This window comes from Elaeis guineensis, chromosome 14 (genome assembly GCF_000442705.2).
Source record: "Elaeis guineensis isolate ETL-2024a chromosome 14, EG11, whole genome shotgun sequence".
NCBI lineage: Eukaryota > Viridiplantae > Streptophyta > Magnoliopsida > Arecales > Arecaceae > Elaeis > Elaeis guineensis.
In genome coordinates, this window is record NC_026006.2 from 59,313,411 (window position 1) to 59,341,008 (window position 27,598).

Genomic DNA, 27,598 nt, shown 5'->3' on the forward strand with positions numbered 1-27,598 from the left:
TCAACTGGAGGCTTTCAATACCAAAACAAGTTAAAATCTTGAAGTACTTAGTTTATAAAAATAAAATTCAGACAGCGAGCAACATATGTAGAAGAAACATTCAAGTCTCATCCTATGTTCTTTCTGCAATTCAGAAGAAGAGACAGGCAATCACTTCTTCTGACCTGCTCATATTCAAAGCAGATTTGGCAACCAATTACCTCATTGCTTAGCATGCCTCAAATACCAATATTAGTAGAGAACCTATGGACAACATGGAGGAAGATGTTGCCGCAACAAATAACAAAGCAATCCTGAGATTGTCTGATGTCTGCAATATATTGGAGACTGTGAAAAGAACGAAACAGTCGTTGATTCTTCTTTGAAGCCAATGCTCCAGCTTGACTGCTGAATCTCTGTATCACTGAATTGAAAATCTAAAATTCTGTAAATCTAGAAAACAGATAGCAGATGGAGCAATTCATATGGAGGATTAAATTAGGAATCTTAACACATAGCACATCAAATGAGCAAGGAGTTTCTAGTGCGAACTGGAGGGAGCAACAAGTTTTTGCATAACCACACGGAGAGGAAAAAGAGATAAGTCAAAGCCAATGCAAGTATTTTAAATAGATTCCTTTTTTTTCAAAATGTTGCATGAGCAACGTAAGCTCCCTACTGTAATTTATTAGATGACATCTAAGCACTGCTGGGACCACATTCTCAAGTGGCCCTTAGATAGATTCACCCCTCTCTTGTAATAAATTATCGGGTGGACTTTGCCTCCCATTATCATCAAAAAAAAAAAAAAAAAAACAAGCATATAATAAGTGAAGCTCACAAAAATCAAAATAGGTACGTGTGATTGTTGTGGTGCAGTACCATATGGTACACATAATATCGGATATAATTTCTCAATTATCATAAGGAGATTATATTTATCAAAAGATACAAACAAATGACAACTTAATTTTTAAAATTAAAAATATAAAAAAGGACCAATATTTGTACTCCCCATTCCATAAATCACATCCTTGGTGGCACTCATGTATCCATTATCATCTCAGAGGTCAATAAAGCTCGTTAATTAGAAAAAAAAAAAAAAACAAAAATTTATGGAAAGATAAACTGAAGCCTCCTCTCTCACTGGTTAAATTCTTTGGTAAATTCTAATAAAGACCATCATAAAAGCCATCATTTTTCTTCAAGACCTAGTTGAGATAAAGAAAGAAACAGCTGTATGTTCCTCAGCAAAAGGAGATCATCTATGGCTATGCTTCAGGCTACTCTAAGATTATTTGGAGCTGGAGTAACTTATGCTCAAGAAGAACAACGGATAACCAAAAATATCTTATCTCTTATTTTAGCTCATTGCTTGCTCCTTATTTTATATTTCCTTTTTCTTCCTATTTTTTGCTTCTATTAGCGTTCTTTCAATAAATTGCTGCCCTTAAAAACAAGAAAGTAGTTGAGTCTTGATGGGGAAAAGAAAAAGACATGATCTAACAAATAACAACAGCTATCTCCATTACGACTATAAATTACATAATTCAAGGAGATCAGTCATTTGCTCTAACATATTTCCATTATTAAAACATTGGATTGCCGTGATTGAGGGTTTTCCAACTCTCATTATTTTCGCATTTATAGCTTACATGTAAAAGCAGGACCAACAAAGCAAGAGGAGAAAAATCAAACCACACACAAAAGTTATCTAGCTTTTAGAAATAATGTGTGGTCCAACAAAGCTTTGTCCCTTCTATCTCCATCAACCACCCAATCTATCTTGGGAGAAAAACCATGGGTATTTACTGATTATGGTTTCATTATGGTAACGTTGCCAACTTTGCACGTTTAAATCCACACATTATTTTCAGCGGGTAGCCGACCCCACGGTGGTACGACACGAATCACGAGGGAGACGTAACTTTGTCCTGGGCTCGTGTTTGACGTTTTCTTGGCGATATGGGCCTGGCGTTTTTTATGATATTGTGGTGATTTTATCGGATATCTACAACGAGCCAAGAGAATGGAGTCGGTGGACGGAGGTGTTGAAACTTGGATTGGACTTCTCGCGTCGGGATTTGTGGACTCGTGTGAACGCAGGTCGAGGTTTCAAGAAAGGAAGCCAAGAAAGAGACCCCTCTCATAGACTTACAAGGAATATGGAGGCCTTGACATCCGCAAGGACCCATATTGAAATATTATATGGTAGGGGTTATAATTAAGAGTCTAAATTAATTGATTAGATTCTGTTAGATTGAAATAAAAAATAATTTTTTACAATTTATACAATCTAATGTTCTATGTTATGTTGGATTTTTGCAAATTGGTTGGTTAAATAATTTGTATTGTTGAGAGATATGTCAATACTTTAGAAGTACTGCACGAGAGTGGGAAAAGAAAAAAAAGAAAATCGATGATTAAAAATTATTGTGATAGTCTTTCGATAAGAATTTTAATTTGTTTCTTTTTTGGTAAATGAATTGTCGTGATAATTTGTTTCTTTCTTGATCTTGTTGGCCATATTAAAACCAATGCCAAAATTACAAAATTCATCCTTTTCTATAATTCTTGTCCAGATTTTATGACCTACTAAAATTTTCTAAATACAGACAGTAAGAGAAGAGTAAGAGAGGCAATGGATTCGACTAGGTTGGGTCAAACTAGATTGTGGTTTTTTTTTTTTTTTTAAATTCAATCCATACATGGCTATTTATAATCATGTTGGAAAATATAAAATTTATATCCACATGTTTATTCTATATCAACTCATACTCATCTCACAATCTATTTAAATTTGGAATCATTAATATATATACAACTAAAAGATAAAGCAAAACATGGTATTTAAAGATCACAAATAATAAAATCAATGCTAACTTCAAAAATATCATAATAATCATAAGAAATTTATGATACATAACAATCTTAATTGATTAAGGATAAAACTAGCTAAAATTCGATCATACATCTTAAAATTGTATGCCCACCTTGTCAATTATTCTTTAGAGCAATTCTTTGTGCACCATGTGTGGTGTAGAAAACCACATACCGCACACAGTGATTCGCTCACACGGAGGCCCAGAGATATGGTGGAATTTTTTTTTTTTTTTTTTGCCAGCCCGTGCTAAAGCGAATACTGCATGTGTGTATGGGTTTCTGCATGCATGCGGTGCACAAAGAATTTCGCCTATTCTTTATAAGCTCTAAAAATCAGTAGTTCTTAACTGGATCACTTCAGGTAACCCATTGGGCCCAGTGGTTAAATTCAAAACCTTGCATTTATAATTAGGTTGATTTTGAGTCCATTCAGAACCAAGTTGATTATAAAAAAACCTATCTAAATTATTTATTTTGGATGGATGTATACAGTTTACAAGTTTGGAATGGATTTTTCCATCCCTAGAGAATATGTATCAAGTGGGAGATTCATGGCCCTTTCTCAACTCTCCTGACTATTGTCACTCACAATGCGAACTCAAGAAGCTTCAGCTCCTAAGAAAAGTCCAAGACCATGCTCAAGTTTTTGTAAAACTAATTCATTTGTACAATTCTCAGTTCACTTATTTCAGTGTAACTTGATAATCAAATAATCTAAGGACTTCATTCACATCCAAGTGCAGGGCAGGCGGATTAATCTCTCTCAGACTCAACCCATCAGCAAGTGGATTAACATATTGGATCCCGATGGGCGGATCACCCAACCATGAATTAACATGTGGCATCGAGGTAACCTATTTGAGTTGGACTCAGATTTCTAGACCGATTGGATAAGAAAAAAAAGAAAAAAATCTGTCTTCTATTTGGCTCCGGACTCGACTCAATTATGATCAATATATGTTGGTTTGTGGTCCTATCCAAGAATGGGTCATGTCCACCCTTTCCCACAGTCCTACAGTTCTCTTCCCCACGGTACTAGAGAACAAGATGTGAGCTTTCAAAGTATTATTATATGAGTCGTCTTCTAAGCTCCCATTAGCTTAGCTGTTAGCTAAATAGACCAATGGTGGAGTTTGGTGACTTGAGGCCGGTGTGTCGTAAGTATTAGTTATCAGTTCTCACAGCCCGTTCTTCTCATGGTCCAAAGAATAGAAAGTTTACATGCCATTCGGTTCAATGGCTAAACCTCACCTCCATGTTATTTTAGTTCAAGATGGATATTGAATGATCCGTACACATGAAAACTGGTACCATTGCTAGGTAGCAAAGTTCATTCGTTGGTTCACAATAACATTGAAAAAAGATGGATTGGTTAAATGAATATTTATCTTTCTTCTAAAAAAATGAACAGAAAAGTAAATTCCTAGCAAAAATATCATTTCATAAAGATAGTTTGAAAATGTAGGAATATGGAGATAATTATGCACATTTGATCGTCACCACGCTTATGGTTTGCATGACGATCATCTAACTTGAGGGTCTAGCTTGATGAACAAAATTGTATTTTTGACCTCAGAGAACTTTTATAGAAGATTTAAATAAGCTTCATTAACATGCAATCAATGATCCTTCCAAACAACATGCTTTGATTGATTTATTGACGATCAAGTCCTGTATTTGGGGATTTCCAATGACCTAAAAGAAAGGTCAAACATTTTCTCAATGGTAGTATTTGCTACCTAAAAGCAAACATACTACTGATTATTCATTATGTGCCCAATTACTAGCTACAACATGCTTGTCCATTGTCTAAGAAATAAATACACCCACCAATCCATACATTTTTAAGGGCATGCAGCTGGACCTTCCACTCAAAGATTTCTCTTAACATATTCTGCCAAATTCCAGTGGGAAAACTTTAATCCATGGCCTTCTAGCTTATTGCTTCTATCTCATTTGCCTAATAATCCAAAATTCCAAGAAAAGGACTTGCATATTTTCTAGGATGGAGGGGGTGAGGTATCTGTTTTGTTTTGCTAGCAAGATGATCCTTAAGTCCAGAAAATTTATGCATTAAAAGATCGGCATATATCATTTACCAAAAAAAAAAGACCATCAAATGTTATCTAACAAAAAGATGAGATTGGTTCATCTTGTTATCATATGGTACGATAAAATTTTGTCGAAACAGAATAGCCGAATCTTCTCTAATTCAAACCTCATGCAGTCCCATGAACTGCATAGAACTTATTATAATCATGATCATAATGCAATACATGGATAATCGTGATTTAAAAACCGGACGTCGTGGTCAAGGCCGTAAAGAATCCCACCCCAAAATGGCCTTTAGCAACCATTAAATAAGACAACCCTTCCCAAATGAGTTGGCCGGACCATAAATCTGACCTTCCCCTCCCCCCAAAAGAAGAAATTATTAATTAGACTAAATCTGCCCTGAGCTAGTGGATCAGCCCAAAGGAAAGCAATACGACTAGATATAGACAAAATATAAAAGGTGGGAATAAAGAAGCTGACAGCAAATCTGTAGACAATTAGGCAGTGATTATCTTTGTCAAACTGAGATTAGAAATGGAGAGACCAGTGATTGAAAGAAATTTTACCATGACGGTAGTCTTGTTATACGGACAACCGTTGTCCACGATAATACATTCTTTTATTTATGATATTCAATACATGATGAAGAGCTATTTTTTTATTAAAATTTATCGTGTATACCGTAAGATCAACAATGTCATTGGCTAGATGGTCTCTTATGTGGCAAAGTATATCGTAGAGTCTTTATGGATAGATGTTGGAGATTTTTTTTTAATTTTCAAAAATATATATTTTTTAATTTTTTTACATGTATTTATATTAATTTTGTATGGATAATTTAGTTTATCGATTTTTTTTGATTTGATTGGTCAACCGGTCTCATCTAATCGAAAAAAAAAAATTGCAAGCCAGGATCCATCTCGCTCACCGGTGGTAAGCTGAACCGCAGCGGATGTCGGACGTCAAGAATCTCTGGTAAGATTTGTTGACCAGAACGATCCAGTGAATGCACCACGTATCTCACAGGATCCACACGATCCAGTAAACCACTCTCTCGATATCTCTCGCGATATCATATATCATGTTGCGCGAAAAAACCAGGCAATAAATTCTCATTTGTCGTCCGTGTCAGAACCCTGCACACTAACAAAAAGGCGTGCGCTCCCTTCCATTCCAGGCCTCACGATTCCATTCAACCCCTCGTGGGACCCACGCCTTTCCGTTAGGTAACCGACGGCCAGGCACGCTGGTTCCGACCAACATTTCTTTGAATAATAATAATAATAATAATATTATTATTATTATTACTAAGAGAGCAGCAGCTATTATTATGTTATAAATTATCAAAAAAAATTTTTTTGGCTATAAAATAAATTGGTTAGTAGTAATTAGCTAGGATGGTCCTAGAAAGTACTTTTTTATTAGCATCTTTAAACCAAATAATTACCTTGGCTATTAGACTCTTTAGTGTTAAGATTCATGGTATTATAAAATAAAACTTGAATAAAATTTATCATAAAATTTTAATTTCAATGATATTATTTTTTGCCACTTAAAGAAGTTGGGGTTCAATTTTAAAGGATGTCAACTTTTTATTTGGGACCTTATTTTTAAAGGATGTTAATGTTTTATTTTAGACCTTGCATTCAATATTTCTTATTGGTGTTAGACTCTATTTATCTAGGAACCTAGGTTTGCTCCAACCAAAAGGATGTAGATGCATGATAGAAGATGGAGTTAGAACCTCTTTGACTCTTAATAAAAGAAAAGTTAATGGAAAGCATTGATGTGATTGGTAATTTTTGTAAAAAAATATATATTTTAAATATTTTAGGATCAATCTTGACATCCAAAAGATGCCCTTTTATCGTATCTTTGCAACTTGATTATGCATTATACTGATCTTATGATCTTCTTTGACCATGGCATAACTTTCTAGATTATGATTAGATCATTTGTATTAAAAAATTTATTTATTTATGTACCAATGTTACTAGCAAGAAATGACAAATACAGTTGAAATTGATCAACTATCTTATTAACATTATACAAGTTGGATGAATTACCTTGCATAATCAACAACTACAACCTATCTTTTTTTTTGATACTATTATAAATCTTTCATCCATTAACCATTTAGCTTATTGATACCAAGTAATAGATAGAGGTCTGTGTTATATAAAAGATACTGTATGATTGATGGAGATTTATTGTTGTTTGGTGAACAATAGACAATAATTATAGGGTCTCATTTGTCATTTTATTGGTCACAATCTTTTATACATGAACAAAAACTAAATAATAAATGAATGATTTTTTTTATTTTAAAATAAAAAATAAAAAAGATAAAGTGTAGTAAAAAAATCAGAATACAAGATGGTCATATTCTAAAAAATAATATATATATATTTTTTTGGGCGCTAAACGCGAGACCACTTTTTTAAAACCAAAAAAAGAAACTAAGCCTGCCGTTCTAACCTGGACGGCGACGCGTCATCTCCCGACAGCGCAGCAGTGCCGGACGTTACGAGGAAGAATATCCAATCGACCCGATTTGAGTCGATGGCTTGGAATCCGAGAAAACCGACGGCCTGCCGGACACCGACTTATCATATAATTGAAGAATAGCCACACTGTCATATCTGATAAGTACAATGGCTTATCAACGATAAGTCAGTGACAAGGGTGTGGAGAGGACTGCAAAACGCATCCAAGAAAGCGAGACGAAGTCTCATCCTTTTCTCAGCGCTCTCTCTCTCTCGCGTAGGTTCCGTCCTCTGCTTTCTCGCTTCCAGGGATGGGGGATTCCGAACCCTAACCCACCGCGACCCCCCCGAAACTTGTAAATCTCCCCGGTTGAATTCCCCGAATTCCCCCTCCAAATCCATCCCCTCCAAGCTCCCCTCGCCTTCCCAGCTCCAATTCGATCTTTTCCCCGATTTCTCGCGGGCACCATCGGGTTTTTAGGTTAGTCCGAGGCGAAATGTCGTCGCTGAGCCGGGAGCTGGTGTTCCTCATACTCCAGTTCCTGGATGAGGAGAAGTTCAAGGAATCCGTCCACAAGTGAGTTTTGATGGAAAAAGTTTGTGCTTTTTTTTTCTTTTTGTTGCAGGGATTTGATTGGTGTGGTTTTGAATTTTGACGCGTGCTGCGGCAGGCTCGAGCAGGAGTCTGGTTTCTTCTTTAATATGAAATACTTGGAGGAAAAGGCGCTAGCTGGAGAGTGGGACGAGGTGGAGAGGTATCTCTCCGGGTTCACCAAGGTTGATGATAATAGATATTCCATGAAGATTTTTTTCGAGATCAGGAAACAGAAATATCTGGAGGCTTTAGACAGGTTTTGTCTTTTGTTCCTGCTTCCTCTGTCTCATTGTTCCCCTTGACAAGTACTTATATGTCAAAAAGGTGGTATTTTTTAAAAAAATCTATCCTTGTCTTGTTGTCAGGCATGATAGGGCGAAGGCAGTCGAGATACTGGTGAAAGATCTTAAGGTCTTCTCGACGTTCAATGAAGAGTTGTATAAAGAAATTACTCAGCTGCTCACTCTTGACAACTTTAGGTAAATTTGCATTCATCCCTGCACCGTTCTTTTACCCGTTGCATTTGAATTGGTTTATTAAGCATGTAAAGCCTCGTATCTGTTTTCAATTTGACATTAATACCATCACAGGGATGCTTTTAGATAACAGAATTAGAATATAACAAAGTAGCCAAGAACATTTGCAGAGCCCTATGCTAGCTTTTGGTTAGAAAGCAGCATTATGCAGACTGTGCCTTATGCTAAATATCAGCTGAATGAGAAAGAAATGGTTACATTTGATTCGGCTCCTATTAAGAAACCAACTACACACTTTCAAGTTCAGGCGAGGGCAGTCAGGCCTTGCCTAACTAATTTAAGATGTGCACAGGTTAAATGTGGTTGAACCAAGATCAGCCCATTGACTCCTGCCAGTCGAGCATACATCAAGTGTACATGCTTGTATTTAATGCTCTTTACACAGCAAAAGGATTTCAGAACGCAGAATGGAAATTAAAATGAAACAAGAAAATTGCATTTTTTATGTGTATTGGTTATATGAATCATTGTGCATGCGTATACTGATATATTGTTTAGATACTCCCATTGTTTGAGTAAATAACAATTAATTTCACATAAGGTGCCAGCTATTTTTCAATAGAAAGAAATAGATAGCAGTATTTTTTCAATTAAAACATGAAGACCAAGCTTTAACTGGGACTATTTTAATTTAATTTAATGCTGGAGAGGCATGTAGATGTAATATTTTATATTTCCTGCACAGTAAATTTGTGGTGCAAAGCTGACATACATAAGGCCTAACCTTACAGTCCTTTAACCAGTTTGGCTTATTTTTAAAGCCCTGACTGCACTTCGTTGCTTCCACAGGGGTGCTTTAGTCATTGTCCTTGTAGGGGCATATTGGTAATATATTTAAGGGATGAATAGATAACGACTGATTGACCAAACACTCTAGAGCTTGAACTTTAGCTGGACTTCTTTCTTTGATTGCTTTTTGCTATTGTAATCAAAGATATCATCATAGTTGAATATATGAATAGTGCTACAATGGCCTACAGTGTTAGCAGCTGCTTCAGAAGGAATATATCGTAAAGAGTGACATTTGAATTATAGGCATAAGCTCTAGCAAAAGTGTCGTGTTATCTTATTTCTATGCAAATGAATCTGTTTGCTGTTCTTCTTGCTGAATTTGGTCTGGTTATTTGGATTCTTCATAGAAATCTGTAAGAGGTCTTTTTGTTGATCCTTGATTCTATATATATATATTTTTTTATTTTTCCAGAATTGTTTTCCCTATGAATTCCTTCTTCGTACTATGACCTCTTTTACCTCATTTCTAAATTTTTAACTCCCATCCAAATCTTTTCCATATATGACATATTTTACCAAGAAATTCTTTTAACAACTTAATTATGACTGCAGGGAAAATGAACAATTATCTAAATATGGTGACACCAAATCTGCAAGAAGCATCATGCTGATTGAGCTGAAAAAGTTGATTGAAGCAAATCCTCTCTTTCGAGAGAAGCTAGTTTTTCCCACTCTCAAAGCCTCTCGTTTGCGAACTCTAATTAACCAAAGGTAGGGGAATTATGTTGGACGGGAAAAAAATGCTTATCTTAGTACTCTTCATCTCTTACTTTTCTCAACAGAATTTATGCATTCCGATATGCATGTAATATTTTCATTAAGGATATTTGCTAGTTTCATCTAATTTCTTGCTACTAATCAATGCTAATAGGACTCTTTAGATACTTCAATTGGGTTTTGACATATGCTAACTCGTTATATGGCAGTTTGAACTGGCAACACCAGCTGTGCAAGAATCCAAGACCAAATCCTGACATCAAGACCTTGTTCACAGACCATACTTGTGCCCCTCCAAATGGAGCTCGTGCTTCACCTGTCTCTGTTCCACTTGCAGCCGTTCCAAAAGCTGCTGCCACATATACACACTTGGGGTTCATACGGTATGTTGCTATTCAACACTGCAATTGGTACAAAGGAGTAAAGTCTCAAAATGCTCAGATCAATTCTCTTTTCATGTTCATGTTTATGCAGACATTCCAACCTCCTGCAGCAGCTGCAAATGCAAATGCTTTAGCTGGTTGGATGGCTAATGCAGCTGCTTCATCTACTGTTCAGTCGGCTGTTGTTACAGCATCATCTATACCTGTTCCACAAAATCAAGGTTTGGATTTTTGTTGTTTTTCCATTCTACATTAATGGAGCTATATTGGATTTTTATTCTTGATGACAGAGAGATACAGAAAAGTGCTTATTAGTTTACTTTCTATGACATTTCATTTTGTGGTCGTGTCCATAAAATGTAATTCCAACATTCACAAGGCTTTGTAAAATTGTTCTAGGATTCAATAAAGCTCAGTGGTTTATGTTTAGCATGACAAAAAATTGTGCAGTTTTAACAATTCTTCAAAGCTCCTGCACCAGTAGTAAAGTTTTCAGTTTGTAACTCAATAATTTTGTAAAATAAGCAAATTCTTTCTTTCTGCTGGGTGATGAAAGCCTAAAAAGCAATGCTCAGTTTAAAAATATCATTTTTAATGATCTACTGGCATATTTTGCTTGATGGTCAGTTGGTATCCTCTACCAACCTGATTCTTTTGCCACATTCAATTATCAGGAAGCAAGCTCTATTTTTCTTGGGAATTGCATTCATTGATTTGATTATTCTTTAGTGGTTAATCCAGTTGCACACCTGATTAGGGATCAAGGTGCTGCATCTTGTTGTGGCGTATGCAAACTCCATCCCATAGTTCTTCCAAGATAAAAGCTCTATACAAGAAGGTGATCCTAAATTCCTAATTGTACTGGAGCAAGTTGACATGGGATCAGGTTGACTCTGCATTCATGTCTATTTGGTCGAGATACAATGCACCTGAAAGTTGATCACATCTCAACATTCATGCAAAGATTTTTGACCTAAATATGGCTCAAAGCATCAAAATCAACCACTACTTGGAAGCAAATGGATGGTAAAAATCCGTGAACCTCAAAAATAATTTCCTTAAGCCTACCATACTACAATGAGGACAGTCATGATTGATAGGAACATGACATTTGATAAGATTTAATTGTCGAGCAAGCTTTGAAGAACCAATTGTACTGCAGTATAATGTGCCTGATGCTAAGACATACCAAGGTACATAACATGCTTGAAAAAGGCGTACTTATGAATCATGAGTCCAGACATGGTTGTAGCGCAGTATTTACCATGCTGGTAGGTGATCAGTGTGTAATTGTACCCTGGCACTTCACACGTGTTTTTAAGATCTTCCTACTCTTGACAAATCCACAATTGTAAGTTATTTAGAACTTGTTTCTGTGGAACTTTTTAAGTTCAACCATGTTCTGGAACTCAGAAGTATTACAGATGCAAAACATGATTTTTTTTTTTTTAAACCAATAAAACTCTTACAATAGGCTGCTGATGTTAACCATTATGTGGAAAATACCAATGCTTTTGCCTTCTTTTATATGTTCTTTGGAAGCAAGTTAAATGTATCCTTCATGAGTTCATCCTCCAATTTTATTCAGATTGAATCTCTTTCTTTTTTTTTTTTTAATAAATTAAAACTGAATGCTTTTTGCATTTACATTTTGGACCACTTGCAATTTTGATAGTTTTGCTACCTTTGAAATCTGGCTCTTATCTAAAGATAATTTTGTTTGTGAAGATGCTTTTTCTTTATAACTATAGATAATAATTTAAGTTTCAATTTCATCTTTCAATCTGGTTAAGATTGAGGAATAGGTGAGCTTTAGTATTAGATCATTGCAGTCACATGCCAAGGAATGTCTGTCTGCAGCTGTAGGTTGTTACCAATGCCAGGTATAATAATATTGTTCAGAAGTCTGATAATACTCTGGTTAAGATTGACGAATAGGTGAGCTCTAGTATTAGATCATTGCAGTCACTTGCCAAGGGATGTCTGCCTGCAGCTGTAGGTCGTTACCAATACCATGCGTAATAATATTACTTGGAAGTCCAATAATAATGTGATAATACTGCAATGTCTTTTCTTCAGCAGTTTCTATTTTAAAACGCCCGCGAACTCCTCCAACTGTACTCAGTATGACAGACTATCAGAATGCTGAATCCGAACAGCTAATGAAACGTTTGAGACCTGGTGTGCATCCTGTGGATGAGGTAATATTAATAGCTTAATATTTTTTTTAAAAAGAAGTATGGTGCCACAAGTTAGGCATGTTGTATTACCATTACTTCTCACCCTAGGCATCGTGTGTTAGCATAATCTGTCATCGTCTCAAGCTTTTTTTTTTCTTGTATGTATATTACTCATGCCTCCATTCTGATGCAGGTTTCATATCCTGCATCTCATCTGCAAGTTGCATGGTCGCTGGATGACCTGCCAAGGATGGTTGTGTGTACGTTGACTCAAGGATCCAATGTGACTAGCATGGACTTCCATCCTACTCATCTACTCTACTTCTTGGTACAGTGATCTTTCTGATTTTTGATTGCTTGAGTAACTATGAACAAATAACTTCTATATTACATGAAAATTAGTTCTCTCATAACCTGTATCTACAGTGGGTTCTGGGAATGGTGAGGTTACCTTTGGGAAGTCGGTCTGCGAGAGAGGTTAGTGTCAAAGCCGTTCAAAATATGGGAAATGACAGCTTTTTCACCACAATTTCAGGTCCTCATCATACTTCTGCAAAGAACCTTGGATTGAAAAATTAGTATTACTTCCTTTTTTTCTAAAGAAGCCTTTGTAAATTGTATGCTATTTCATTGTTGCTCTATGGTTTTTCACTTCTTGATTGATAGTAAGAACTTAGCTTTAGCAATTGATGTTAGTTGTAATGTTCCATATCTTGATTGACGGTGCAAACTTAAGAACTTCAGCAATTGATATAAGTTATAATATTACACATCTCGCATTGTTTTACAATGAGAATCTTTCATCAAGTTCCCATAGGCAACACACTTTTATTTGCTAATGCTAGTCAGCCCCCAGCACTTCCCTTTTTTTTCTTAAAACTGCTGGTGCCATGGTGACGGTATGCAGCTGGCATATATGTGTATTTATGTATATACGCATACATACATATGCATCAGTACTGCTCAATTATAAAGATTTTCTTCTATTATGATAGTTAGTTTACAAGACCATTACTGTGTATATTGTAAACTGTGCGGTCCATTTTTTATTATTTGTTCTTTCTGTGAACTTGTATCTTGTTTAGCTACAAGGTTTGTTTTGTGTGGGTTCACTTTTGTGTAGTAATGTGTTATTTGAGTATGGATCTTTAGTTTATATATTTAAATGCATTTAGCTATGAGGTTTGTTTTGTGTGGGTTCACTTTTGTGTAGTAATGTGCTTAGTCGAGCATGGATCTTTAAGTTTATATATTTAAATGCATTCGTATTGAAAATTCTAATATCTGCAATTTTTGTTCCTTGAGCTTGAAAGTATTAGAGCCCAAATGCCATTTTCTTTAGACTGCCACGAAGTTCCATGGATTGTCTGAGATATCAGCATGTTAAATGGGCCATCCTGTCATTACACAGAATAGCTGTGCCACCACCTTAGCATTGTCGAGGACCTGTTGCTGTCACTTTTTCAGCATATCTCCTGATATAGACAATCTGCCACTTGCTTGCTTACTGTTGGTAACCTTGTCAAGTAAAACAGCTCCTTTTGGTTTCGAAAAGCACTTCACTGATGCTCTAGTAGTACCTCCGAATAGTCAGGAAATTGTTTGGCAAGTGGAAGTGTCCCAACTCCCCCCCTTATTAAGATTTATCCTTCATGCTTTTTGACTTTGTCATCCTACAAGTAGTGGTTTTCACTCTTCAGGGACCTTATGCTTCTATTTAGATCAGCTTTAGGGTTAGCTCCCCCTTTTTTTCTTTTGTTTTGTGGATGGGTGCGGGTTTGGGGGAGGGGGGGATCAGTTCCTGCCCAACTCAGCCTGTTTAACTCCTACTGGATCATTTATTTAGGGTTATCTGCTAATCTGTTGTTGATCTTTTTGTCTGCATTTTTCATGTTTAATTTCAAGCTATTCCTCTCTTTGGGTGCACATTGAAGTGAGATTCAATCGGTAAATGATGTATCTTCAACTGCTTTTGGAAGGATATTGAGGGGTCCATGATGGCACTTGAGTTAACCAGAAGTGCCATCCATTTAGCAAGACTATAGCTTATTTATTATGTCAATGTAGACTTACATGCATGATTAAATCATGGATTTGAACTAACATCCAAGCTTGGGACTAGATAGGTGAACATGTATTTTGCCAAAGGCTAGAAACTCCCCTAGAGGCACAAGTAGGCACAACAATATGGAAAATTAATATGATCCCTGTGACAATTTCCATCAAGGTGATGCTGGTTTAACATTGCTATAGAATTTTATCCTGCTTAAGGGCAGAATAAGTTTACTTCATTAATTGATCAATGACTAATGAGCAAAGTATAAATGTCAAGCTTAAGCACATGAAGAAAGTGATAGTTTTTTTTTTTCTTCTGGTGGGGGGGCACATACCGAGTACTGTTGCATGAAATTAGAAGAAATGTGCCTTTGTAGTAGTGTTTTCTAGTAGAGTTGATGATAGTGAAGGATGAGCTGATAAGTAGGCAATATATGTCATGGAAGAGCTGTACCGGGATCAGGATTCAAGTATAGCCTCTGATACACAAAAAGTAACATTCTCTATCTAGAAAATATGAGGCGATAACTGCAATAGAGGCATGTATTGAAGCAGAGATTGATGCATGTATCATGGTTATGCACCAGAACCATCCATTAACGTGCTATGCCAAGTGATCTAATGAGGAAGAAGCTGTTGATGGTTGCTGTATGTCATGGAAGAGTTAAGAGGAAGTGACAGTGCTGAAAGACAATTGTTAACATATTAAAGCAACAATATCTTTTAGCAGCGAACACTTTTGATGAAGGTTTATTTATTTATTTGCCCAAACTTGACATGGGTAATTTGGTGAGGCTTACTAGGTCCAAGGCAATGAGAGTAGCACATGGTGTTGCAAGTAGGGTAGTTAAAAATACCATGACAAGCCTTATGCACTTTAGTCAAGGAAGATAGCAAATTCAGGAAAGGCATAGGGGATTCTTCAGACCGGGTAGGCTTCTAAAGAATGCTCAGTTTCAAACCATATATGTCAAGGGGGTGTCATAAAAGTCATTAATGCTTGGTGCTTTGAGATGTGCCATAAAAATCATTAAATGCTCGGTACTCTTTCTTTGAAAGACTATCAACCTGGAGCAATCCTAGATATGCAAAAGACATCAGTTGAACTCCAAAATCTTTTAAGGATGGTGGTAGATTAATATGACATGCATGCCAATTGCCAAGTAAATGTAGATCAAGGATTTCCCCTTTTCCTCTCACTCACAAGCACATATCTGCACACTCAGAGGGGAAAAAAACTCAAGACATGATTTCAACATTTCACTAGAAGATAATCAAAACAGCATGTTAGATTCGCTAAAACATGTGTCATTGCAATGGTGCTGAAATTAAAAGAGCAAGTTGAAAGGGCAAAAGTACAACAATTAGTAGCAATACTGCTGATACTGGTTTACTCTAGCAGAAATAGGTGTCAATAGCTAAAGCTTATGCTTGAGAAAGCATGAAATTGGTTCCAAAACTTCAAGGTTATGGTCTTTTTGTACAATGAGAGAAATGATGAGGAAGAAGCAAAATCAATCTCATATTGGGACTTTACAAAATTGGTCATTAGTTGTGATGGTCAGAGGAGGAAGATTTAATGTCAAGTTGGAGCATAAAATATAGAATCCCTTCGAGGATGTATAAAGTAAATCTAAACCAAAAAAAATTCATGTTCTAGTTGCTGTATTTTCTCCTTTGAACCTTGGCACCAGAAACGTTCACCAAAAGATTCATGAGCTGCCCCATCTTACAATTAGATCCATTGGACCCTTGATCTAATTCTATGTATTAAGAACAAAGCCTAGTGTTTTGGCCAAGAGCCAAACAACTTTCTAGCTGTTAGTGCTTTTTAAATTGCAAATTTCTGGAGATCCACTTGTGAAGGTGTATAGGCATAAGAATGATGTAACACTTTAATCAAATTCGTGGAAATCACGGGAAGGCCTCTGATGTCATGTTATTTGTAGAGTCAGGAAAGAGTACAAATTGCATTAATCAATGGCAACAGCACCATTATACACATTTTAATAGTGGTGGTAACTATTATATAGGTTATAGGATATAAAAGTATGTAAATATAATAAAAAGAATGATATTGTTCATGCATTGACATTAGCACCTATGTGACTGCAATAGCTCAATAGAACAATAGTAAAGTTTCTAGAGATTTTAAACCGATCCAGGGTGAAGTTTGACTGGTATATAGCAGCCAAACAAATCCTACAGTGCCTTGAAGCATTCTAAGCAGATTTGTTAGCCTGCTGACTTTGTACATTAATGAAATGATCAGATGATGCACATTTCATTGTGTGATCTCCAAGGTTGTTGTCTAGCTTACCATCCATGTGGTTAACAACATAAAATTAATTTGTCATCTCCTATTCTGCTCTAGTATCTAAAGCATGCCGCTTTCAGCTGTTAGTATGGATTTATAGTGGTACTTCCATATGCTGGAGTAATTCAAACTTTATATAAAGTAGCAACTCGTTTAGCTTCTTTTGTAGTTTGTGCGAATAAATAAATGGAAATGTCCAGATATACTTACATTTTTCTACTAATATAGTTCAGATGGCTGATGTTGATCTTTTACTTGGTCTGTCTTTTTTCATTTATATTTAAACAGAGTGCCATTGTGAAAGACTCTTCCATATCCATTACTCGAGTTACTTGGAGTCCAGATGGAAGTCTGATAGGCAAGTGTTTCTCTTGGAGAGTGTCAAGTTATTCTAGTACTTGTTAGATGCCTTAATGTTGATTTTGTGGCTTCAGGGGTTGCGTTTACAAAACACTTGGTTCACCTACATGCATATCAAGCGCCTAATGATCTACGCGAAGTTATAGAGGTTAGTTGCAACTTCTTGTTGCCTGTCTAAAGATGGAATGAAAGTGGCTTTTACAATCCCTTTTGTTAGCAGATTGATGCTCATGTTGGAGGAGTTAATGACATTGCATTCTCTCACCCAAACAAACAACTTTGTGTGGTGACTTGTGGAGATGATAAGCTGATAAAGGTTTGAGCTGGCAAAACCTCTCTTTGTTTATGTGGGCTTTAATTCTCATTGCACATTCTCTGATTGGGATTTGTATGCGTTATAGGTCTGGGATTTGAATGGACAGCAGCTGTATGCCTTCGAAGGACATGAGGCACCTGTGTATTCTGTATGCCCCCACCACAAGGAGAACATTCAGGTATTTATTGCCAGCAACACCTAGCCAAATTTTGAAGGAAAATTTAGAATTTGTGCTTTTCAGATAAATGATGACATCACTTTTCATTCTGCATAGCAGCTGTATTTTTCTTCTGAAAAATTAAAATATAATTAATAAGGATGGTGAGGTATCTCTATTGGCTGAAATACTTAGCTGGAAATACAAATATTTAACATGTTATTACTGTTGAAAAGTATGGAACACTAGCTTTTAAATTATGAGCATTCCCTATTTGGGCAAAACCTTCTCCTTTTCCTATCCCTCCTGGCAACTGTTTTTCATGAAAGCCTTACCCTTTCTGGATCTATATCTCTCTACCCCTCTGTACAAATTATAGTATTCTAGGAACTTCTGATTATGTATAGATTATTTCCATTAGGGGCTATTGCATGGGTGGATTTTACCTGGAAAGAATTGATTTTGTAGTGGTGACTCTTGATTTGTAGTCTTTTCATCCTTTCAAATTTGAGCTTCTTGAGCTTGCTTCAATCATCTCTATATTATGCTAATAGGAGTATCTCTTTGCCAATCAAGTAAGACCATTCCCAAAAGAAAGGATGAAATGAAGAAAGAAAGAAGAAGCCTCAATTTAATTGGACTACATAGTAGAAATAAGAAAAGTTAAACACTTAAATGGTCTGGTGAAAATAGCCAGTTCTACTGCATCTATAGTGGCAAGTCTGATGATTTAACTCATCTGGATCTGTTGTAACTAACCAACAAATAAACATCACAAGAATCTTCTAACTGGTACAGTTTCAGTTCACGATATATATGAAGTATAAACTTTGAAGTATGATGTTCAGATTTTTTTTTTTTTTTTTTTTTTTGCAGTTGTTTTTTTTCCCCTTTTTGACTTTCTAGTTTGCAACTTTGCCTATTTGGAAAGTGAACTCTGGATTTTTTTTTTCTTTTAAATTCATTTTGATTACATCTGCGAATAACCAAAATAAGTAACTAAATATGTAAGGGCAGAATGGGCTAGCAGTTAAAATGTTAAACCCTTGGTGGGTATCCTTGGCTAAATAAAGAGGGATTCCTGGATGCATGACTGGTTCAAATTATTTCTGAATTGAAGGTTTCTGAGATCTTTCTTTAGATTTGTTAGCATCCTCAGCAGTTTTGTGCTGGCATGCCAGCACGTAAAATAAGTCTCTTTTTCAATCTGGATAGATGCCTTTTTGACAACTCTGTTCTTTTTTTGACTTTGTAGTTCATCTTCTCGACTTCTCTAGATGGGAAAATAAAGGCATGGCTATATGACAACATGGGCTCTAGGGTTGATTATGACGCTCCTGGGCATTGGTGTACTACGATGCTCTATAGTGCTGATGGAAGTAGGTAAGACAAGTAATATTAGGAATTCTGCAATTAAATTTGATAATGTGTCCTTGTAAATATACAACTGCAGTTTTCATTCAATAATTAACACATTGCCTATCTGTATCTATTACACTGTAGATTATTCTCATGTGGAACTAGTAAGGATGGGGAGTCTTTCCTGGTTGAGTGGAATGAAAGTGAAGGAGCAATAAAGAGGACATATTCTGGTTTCCGAAAAAGATCAACAGGGGTTGTTCAGTTTGATACTGCCCAGAATCACTTTTTGGCTGCTGGTGAAGATAACCAGATAAAATTTTGGGATGTGGACAATATTAACGTGCTTACCAGCACAGATGCTGATGGTGGACTTCCGGTCAGTCTTTACACACTCACACCACACACACACACATATAGAATTGGATTTTTTTTAATTAACTCTTATAATGTGGTACATCAATTACTACAGAGTCTTCCACGTTTGAGATTCAACAAGGAAGGAAATCTTCTTGCTGTTAATACAGTTGATAATAGTTTTAAGATACTTGCTAATGCGGATGGCCTTAAATCCCTGCGAGCTCTTGGAAGCCGACCTTTTGAAGCATTTAGAGCTCCATATGAAGCTAATCCTATCAAGGTTAGAACTTAGAACTGATCTTATAATATGAGATTTACGATGGCTTTCTGACCTTCAAATTTCTTAATCAGGTTGGCACCCCTGTGGCTGCGAGCATCTCTCCAAACATCAGTAGAGTTGATCGCTTAGACAGAAACTCACCTGCAAAGCCATCTCCCATTCTTGTATGTTTAATAAGAGAGTAAAAAATTTAAGGTCTTATGGGATTGTTGCTTTTGCTTTCTTGGCTGGGCATATCTTTTATGTGAAATCAGTATAAAGGATCGTCTTATTTGCATATGTTGTCATTTTAGTTTTCACAGTCATTTGCATTCCTTTATTGTTTTAATTTTTTAATTCAATCTTTTTTCCTCCTGCTTATTGTACATTGTGCACACCATTATTATGGTATGTTGGACTGCTTACACTTAGATTCTTGTGAACAGTTCAAACTTGGCTTATTAGTCATCTGTCAAGCTCATTCATTCAAAAACTAAGTGACTCAAGCTGCACTTTGGGGCACAGCTTAATTATAAACAAGTTGATTCTGAGTACACTCTGATTTGCAAAACTAGGTATATGCTCAGGCTTACTATAGTAGAGCTGAACATCTAGGGCGTATGTTGGTTTGAACCCTGATTTCAGCTCAAAAGCCTTGTTGACATTGCTGGGCCAAGGCCAAACAGCCCTAAGCTTGGTTTGTTGGTGTTCCTAGTGGTATGTTTTTGTCACTTTGGTCTCAACATGTTGATCCATTCCCCCATTGATAAAACCCAACTTGGAGCAATACACTCATTCGATGCACATTGGTAGCTTTATATACATATATGTATGTATGTACATGTTTTGCCTTTATATACAATTCTGCCCTATAGACATGTATGTGCATATATAAAAAATCTCTAAAGTGAAAATACAAATGAAAATAAGGAGCTGCATATTATGTGCTACTTTTCCTTTGATTTCTGGCCAAGGCCAAGCCCTCTAGATGGAAAAATATCTTTGCATCCAGTATTCTCCATGTTAGGTCTCCTCAATGGGCCCTACACTACTGCAACCATTTATTAAAAAATTGCAATGTACAATATCTGTTCCATAAATATTGTAATTAAATTTTGTTAAATCTACCAATGGGATGCATTCTTTTGGCCTAAGCGTATCCGTGTATGTTAGGCATATGCACACTTCTTTTTGGCTTTTCTTCCCCTGTTTTGGGAGAGGGGGGAAGGGTAATGACATGAATTTTCTTACTTACAGTTTCATGCTTTTTGTAGAATGGAGGTGATCCATCATCTAGGAGTATAGATAAGCCAAGAATTTCAGAAGAATTGCCTGATAAGACTAAGCCATGGGAATTGGCTGAAATTCTGAATCCAAAACAATGTCGAGTTGTTACCATGCCAGAGAGCACAGATTCTGCTGGCAAGGTGCTAATTGTTTTATGTTTATTTGTATCTCATGCTGACAGAGTTCTAAATCTAGGGTTCTGTTGGTTTAACAATTACACTTTCATATGCACAGGTTGCAAGACTGCTTTACACAAACTCTGGGGTTGGCTTGTTAGCACTAGGGTCCAACGGTGTTCAGAGGCTGTGGAAGTGGAGCCGTAGTGAGCAGAATCCAAGTGGCAAGGTAATTTGCTAACATTTGACTCTTTTTTTGTATTATATACTCAAAATATTTCTATAAACAAATATGGTGTACTAAGTCTGCTGTGGGTTACAGGCCACGGCCAGTTTTGTGCCACAGCATTGGCAACCAAACAGTGGTCTTCTTATGACTAATGATGTGCCAGATACGAACCCTGAAGAAGCAGTCCCTTGTATTGCACTCTCAAAGAATGATTCATATGTAATGTCTGCATGTGGTGGGAAGGTTTCATTATTTAACATGATGACATTTAAGGTAAATTGGCAATGTCTATGCCGTGGATTATATGCAAACATCATTAATGTTAAGCATTTTCTAACTAGGCAATGAATTTATACTCTTGCAGGTAATGACAACATTCATGCCACCCCCACCAGCATCTACATTTTTAGCTTTCCACCCACAGGACAATAACATAATAGCAATTGGAATGGAAGATTCAACCATTCACATATACAATGTGAGAGTGGATGAGGTGATTTTCCTTAACCTATGACAATTTTGCTGTTGTTCTTATTGCTGTCGGTAATAATTTTCTTTTGCCTACTTCCATTAGGTTAAAACAAAGCTGAAAGGTCATCAGAAACGCATAACTGGTTTAGCATTCTCCAACAATCTTAATATACTTGTATCATCAGGTGCTGATGCACAGGTTAGTAACAACAACAGTTTCTTGCAGTCTGTCTATCTTGAAATATGGCCTGAAATATCTGAAAATTGTACTTCATATGAATTTCGTGTTCTATGAATGGCAGTGCATCGCATACACATGCACAGGTAGATATATGTATGTACTATGTATATATTTATGTAACAATAACATAATTGAGATCTCATGGAATGATGAAACCTCTTATTTATGAATTCATCAACTTTCAGGGAAAAGGGCTGGGGAATTAAAAGATCTTAGATGACTTTGTAGATTAGCAGGGAGAGAATCTATGTGAAATTGCTTTTTTTTTTTTGAAAAAAATAAAGGAAAAAGAACTAGAGAGCTGGCCTGAAGAATAAACTATTAAATTGCAGTAGACTGTGCATCAAACACTGAGATGGTGTCTCGTAAGAATGGATTTGCTACAGGGAATGGTGTTTTGGAATGATTTGTTAAAATGTATATACAGACAAGAGTGCAACTGTGTGGGGAGCAAATGGAACTTGATTTTTATTTGCTCCGTCGTTCCATGGTTTTTGCTTCTCCTGCTGTTGTGGTATAGGCTTCGAAAGTGCTAATCACCTAGGTTGTTAGCCCTCCAACATAACACTTGGGTATGAATACATGATTAAATAGCATTTGCATTATAATATGTTGTACACCAGCATGCTTTGGTATATCTAATTTTATACTGGCTTCTAAAATCTTTCCCAATATTTGTTCATCTTTTGATAGAGTTTGAACTGTGACGGTTCCATCGAGTCCCATGTCTCAGACGGTTTATGTTGCCATTAGGACTTGTTCTTTTTTGGATAAATATCATGGAAAATCAGATAACTTTTTCATTAACCAACTTACCCATGTTCTCATACTTTTCAAGATGGGTATGTTACTTTTCTTGGATGGCTTTATCTATGAAATGAGAAAAAATCTTATCCACCTAGAGGATGGCTAAATCATTTTTCCATCAACCGAAAAAGTAATATTTTTAATTCATTCCTAATATACCCTTAACCTTGTAATAATATAATATAATAATATAATATATCATAATAATAATATAACATAATATAATATAATATTATAATATATTATTATAATATAATATGCTATATTATTATCAAGATTATAATAATATAATACTATAATAATATATTATTATATAATAATATTTAGATAATGTATTATTATAATATAATATACTATATTATATTTTAATATAGTATATGTAACATAATAGGGAATATTATATTATAATATTATAATGAATTATTATGATATAGTATAATATATTATATTATTGTAATATATTTTAATAATATAATTTCATAAAAATATAATATATTATTATATATTAATATATAATAATATAATAATATAACAATATATTATATTATATAATAATATTTGTATAATATTATAATAATATAATATCTTTTATATATAATAATATATACAAATATAATATAATACAATATACTATATTATTATATATAAGGATATTATATAATATAGATTATGTTATATTAATATAAGATATTAATATAATATAATATAATAATATGTTATAATAATATATAAAAATAATATAATGTAATAATATATAATATTATTATATTATGTTATTATAAGATATTATTATATATTATAATAATAATATAATATACTATATTATATTATACTATTTTATATAATAATATTTATATAATAAAAGGTATTATGAAAAATATGAATAGATCTTAGCAACTTATCTAGAAACTAGTAATGCCAAAGAACGTGGGTAACAGATTCCTAAGTCATTTTCTAATGCATAAAAGAACGTGGGTAAATTATTTTGTTGTCTCAATGTTGCCTAGGAAATACTTATCCAGAAAAATGCAGATTTCTGGATAAATTTTTTACCCACAGAAGAACGGGCCCTAAGATTGTTCGGCTTCACTAACTTCTAATCGACTTGGACAATTTTATCACCAGCCCTATTACTGTAACAAACAGAGATCCTGGGTTATATTGGCTGGTAAACATCACATAAAATATTACCTTGTTTGCCATTATAACATTTTTGAACTGTGATGTTTTCTTGCTTCGACATCAAGTTCCATGTCCTACTTACTTTGACAGAGACCCGGGGTTTTATTGTCTGATGAACATCTATGTAAAATTCATCTTGTTTGCCAAAAAAAAAAAAGAAACATATTTTGTTTTCATAGCTTTCACCAATCTATTAGTTTCATTTTTATGAATACAAGTCTAGCATCAAACTCTCACAACTCCTTACAAAGTCTGTTTTGATCTTATACCAGTTAGTTTGAGTGAGATCCTTGGAAGTATTGATATGTATATTATTCCATACTACATGCATTTTTCACCATGCTCTTCCATGTTGATATATGGGTGTTTTCCACAAGACATTTAGGAAAATTTGAGGGACTCTAGTAAGGAGACACTTCATATTCATATCTTTGTTGAAGAATGGAGGAATAGTAAAGACCTCAGCTAACATAGATGGAAGCTGTACTAAAGAACATGGAAAGTAAGAGATAGCACCAAATAGGAAACCTTGGCATCTCATAATTCATAAATCTGAACCCACCCAGATAGTTGGGACAAGGGTTGATGGTTATGATTATGGTTATAAGCATGCAGATTGGACTGTTGCTGCTATTTGGTGGTATCAAGCATCCATCTTACTTGCTCTGACACTTGCTCCTCTGTTTCTGATTGCCTTTGTGCACACTTAATTGTGCAATCATCCAACATGTGAGTTTTAGATATCTAAATAATTTATCACTCGTCTCCCCTGACTTTGTAGTCCATATGATTTATTGGTCTTAACTCATTACTCTTCATGGTTGGTTAGCCTTATTTATCTAATGATTTTTATATTTCAGTTATATCCTTTGATTTGGCTTTTATAAGATGATTAATTGACTGTAGTTGTCCTTGTTTATTTCTATCTTAGTTTATGCTAGACCACCTTAAAGTTGAGAGAAGTAGCTTTGGGGGTTAGGTAATCTTGATAGTAGAGTTTCCGCTTTTTGCTTTCTTTCTCCTTTGTGACAGTTATGTTTATTGCTGATTTGTGCTATCATTTTGTCTGTATCTCTGGTGCCAGACTCAAGATTTGTGCTTACTCGGGTTTGAAGCATTTATTATGTGCATCTCATGTATGGTTTAGTGATGGCTTTAACCCATCAACTATGTGCCCATTTAGCTGCTACGGCTGCCGTTTCATCATTCCCATCAGATTACATTAAGAGTCAGACTGGTAGCAGCAAGATGCTTGCTCTGGCATTTTGATACTACCTATCTCTCTTTGTGGGATCAATTTTAGTTTTGAGTACAATTTTCAATTCCTCTATTTTATTACTGTTTGAGCAGTTGAATTTTTTCTTCCTTTTCCTTTTCTTTGCATGTTTTTTGTTTGAGCTAAAAGTAGGTGATTACGGTAACCAATGAAGCTAATTTCACATTTGCATTTTTTGGTTTTGCCATTGCAAATACAATTTACCTTTGCAGCTTTGTGTGTGGAACACTGAGACATGGGAGAAAAAGAAATCTATAGCCATCCAACTTTCTTCTGGGAAGGCCCCTGCTGGTGATACACGTGTCCAGTTCAATTCTGACCAAACTCGCCTATTGGTAGTCCATGAAACACAGTTAGCAATATATGATGCCTCCAAAATCGAGCGTATCCATCAGGTAACATATTATCTTAGAGACCTATGTCTCCATGATGAGTTCTGAATCTTCTTATGAAATATATCTCCATTTCAGTGGCTTCCCCAGGAAAGTCTTTCTGCTCCAATATCGTATGCTTCATATTCATGCAACAGCCAGCTGGTCTATGCTTCTTTCTGGGATGGTAGTATTGGTGTTTTTGATGCTGATTACTTGAGATTAAGATGTCGGATTGGCCCATCAGCATACATGTCACCGGCAAATGCGAACAGGTAGTCATGTTTTATGTAAAGCATTGCTCAATCTAAAGGAATATGCGCATTGTGTAAAACCGTATTTAGTGTAATATTAGTTTGTATTTCTTAAGGTTCAATATTTCCATTCATATTGTTACATTTTGTTTAATTACAGCATCGGCAACAAGCTTTTTCTTGTTTTCAGTTTGGATACATTCTTTGCCAAGTCTTCCATCATTTCATCAATTCCTTTTAATGCTTTGTAAAATAATTGTATAGCTTTATTCCTATCCCAGTGTCATTGCATCTGTTACTATTTAAGAATTAATTATTTTCCTTTCATTCTCAAAAATTGTGCATGTTTCTCACTTTTTATTAAAATATGGGGGGGCTTTCACAGTATAACTATTATGCTTACATTGTATATCAAAAAAAAAAAAAAAACCTATTATGCTTACATTTTATCTCCTGCAACAATAATTAATGTATGTCCTATATTTTTGATGGCACTTGATTTTTTTCCTTTTAGTTTCCTTTGGAGTGTTCATGTTACTTTTTCTCTAGCACAGTTTGTTGAATAATAGAATTCAACTTCCATTAACCAAGCATCTTTCTATTATCACAGCAACCCACCGGTGCATCCTCTTGTTGTTGCTGCACACCCACAAGAGCCAAATCAATTGGCAGTTGGGTTGACAGACGGAGCAGTTAAAGTGATAGAGCCATTGGAGTCTGAGGGAAAGTGGGGAGCTCCATTACCTGTTGAAAATGGCGTACCTAACGGTAGGACACCAGCATCATCAGCTGCATGCAATACAGCTGCAGACCAGCTCCAAAGGTGATGGTGATGGCTAAAGAATGTAAATGCTCTAATCTTATATTGACCTATTTGTGTTTAGATTGTATTTACTTGTAGGCTTAATTTATCTATCTAGATAACTTTCTTTACCTTTGTATGTGCCTCTTGAAAGGTAAGCATAAAAAGAAACAATAAGAACAATGTGAGTTTGTGCATGTTGTAAGTGGTGAATTCTGATTTGATATTTTCATCCTTGTCTAAATATACCTTTTGAAAAAAAGATCATGTCTGGTTGAAATTTTTGGAGCCCTAGTTGTCTTTTCTTTTATTATTTCATGAATAACATCCTTGTGATCGCTTGAGGTAATCATGTTATTCCTGATCAAGTAAAATGACCATGCTAGTGATGGATTACATGCCATTGAAAAGTTCCAAGTATCATTCTCATCAATGTTGCGGAGAAACTTTTTCCAGAAATTATTCTAATGATAAACTTGACTGTTTGGGTGGCTTGTGTGCAAAACTATATTGCCAAATTCTGGCTTCTTTTGGCCTCTTTTTTTTTTTTTTTTTGCCTTCCCTATAAATATTCAACAATCATCTCTTTTTTCAGACATGTTAGATTTTTTAGCAGCCTGCAAACTAGTTCATCTATGGGGGAAATATGAGAGTAAAGCTGTGTCGCTTGCTTCAAGTTGTGCGTTCTGATGGCTTGGGGGGAAAGCTGGAGTTTGTAAGAATTTGTTCATATTTATGCTGCATTACTTTCTCCCTTAATGCGAGGCTGAGCA

At 35.3% G+C, this 27,598-nt stretch overlaps 1 protein-coding gene across 1 annotated transcript; it reads left to right on the forward strand.

Annotated features, from left to right (window-relative positions):
• Positions 1–7,650: 7,650 nt before the first annotated feature.
• LOC105057439 (protein TPR1) lies at positions 7,651–27,022 on the forward strand. The gene is given in 27 exon segments (XM_073248366.1): positions 7,651–7,980; positions 8,075–8,254; positions 8,364–8,477; positions 9,879–10,037; positions 10,253–10,430; positions 10,518–10,647; positions 12,509–12,627; positions 12,800–12,917; positions 12,920–12,934; positions 13,033–13,056; positions 13,059–13,141; positions 17,267–17,336; positions 17,413–17,486; positions 17,559–17,654; positions 17,740–17,832; positions 19,067–19,194; positions 19,315–19,549; positions 19,643–19,810; positions 19,882–19,974; positions 21,064–21,216; positions 21,311–21,421; positions 21,515–21,694; positions 21,786–21,914; positions 21,996–22,091; positions 25,611–25,793; positions 25,869–26,044; positions 26,634–27,022. Coding segments are annotated over 27 exon segments (3,402 nt in total). The 5' UTR covers positions 7,651–7,900; the 3' UTR covers positions 26,851–27,022.
• The last annotated feature ends 576 nt before the right edge of the window (positions 27,023–27,598 follow it).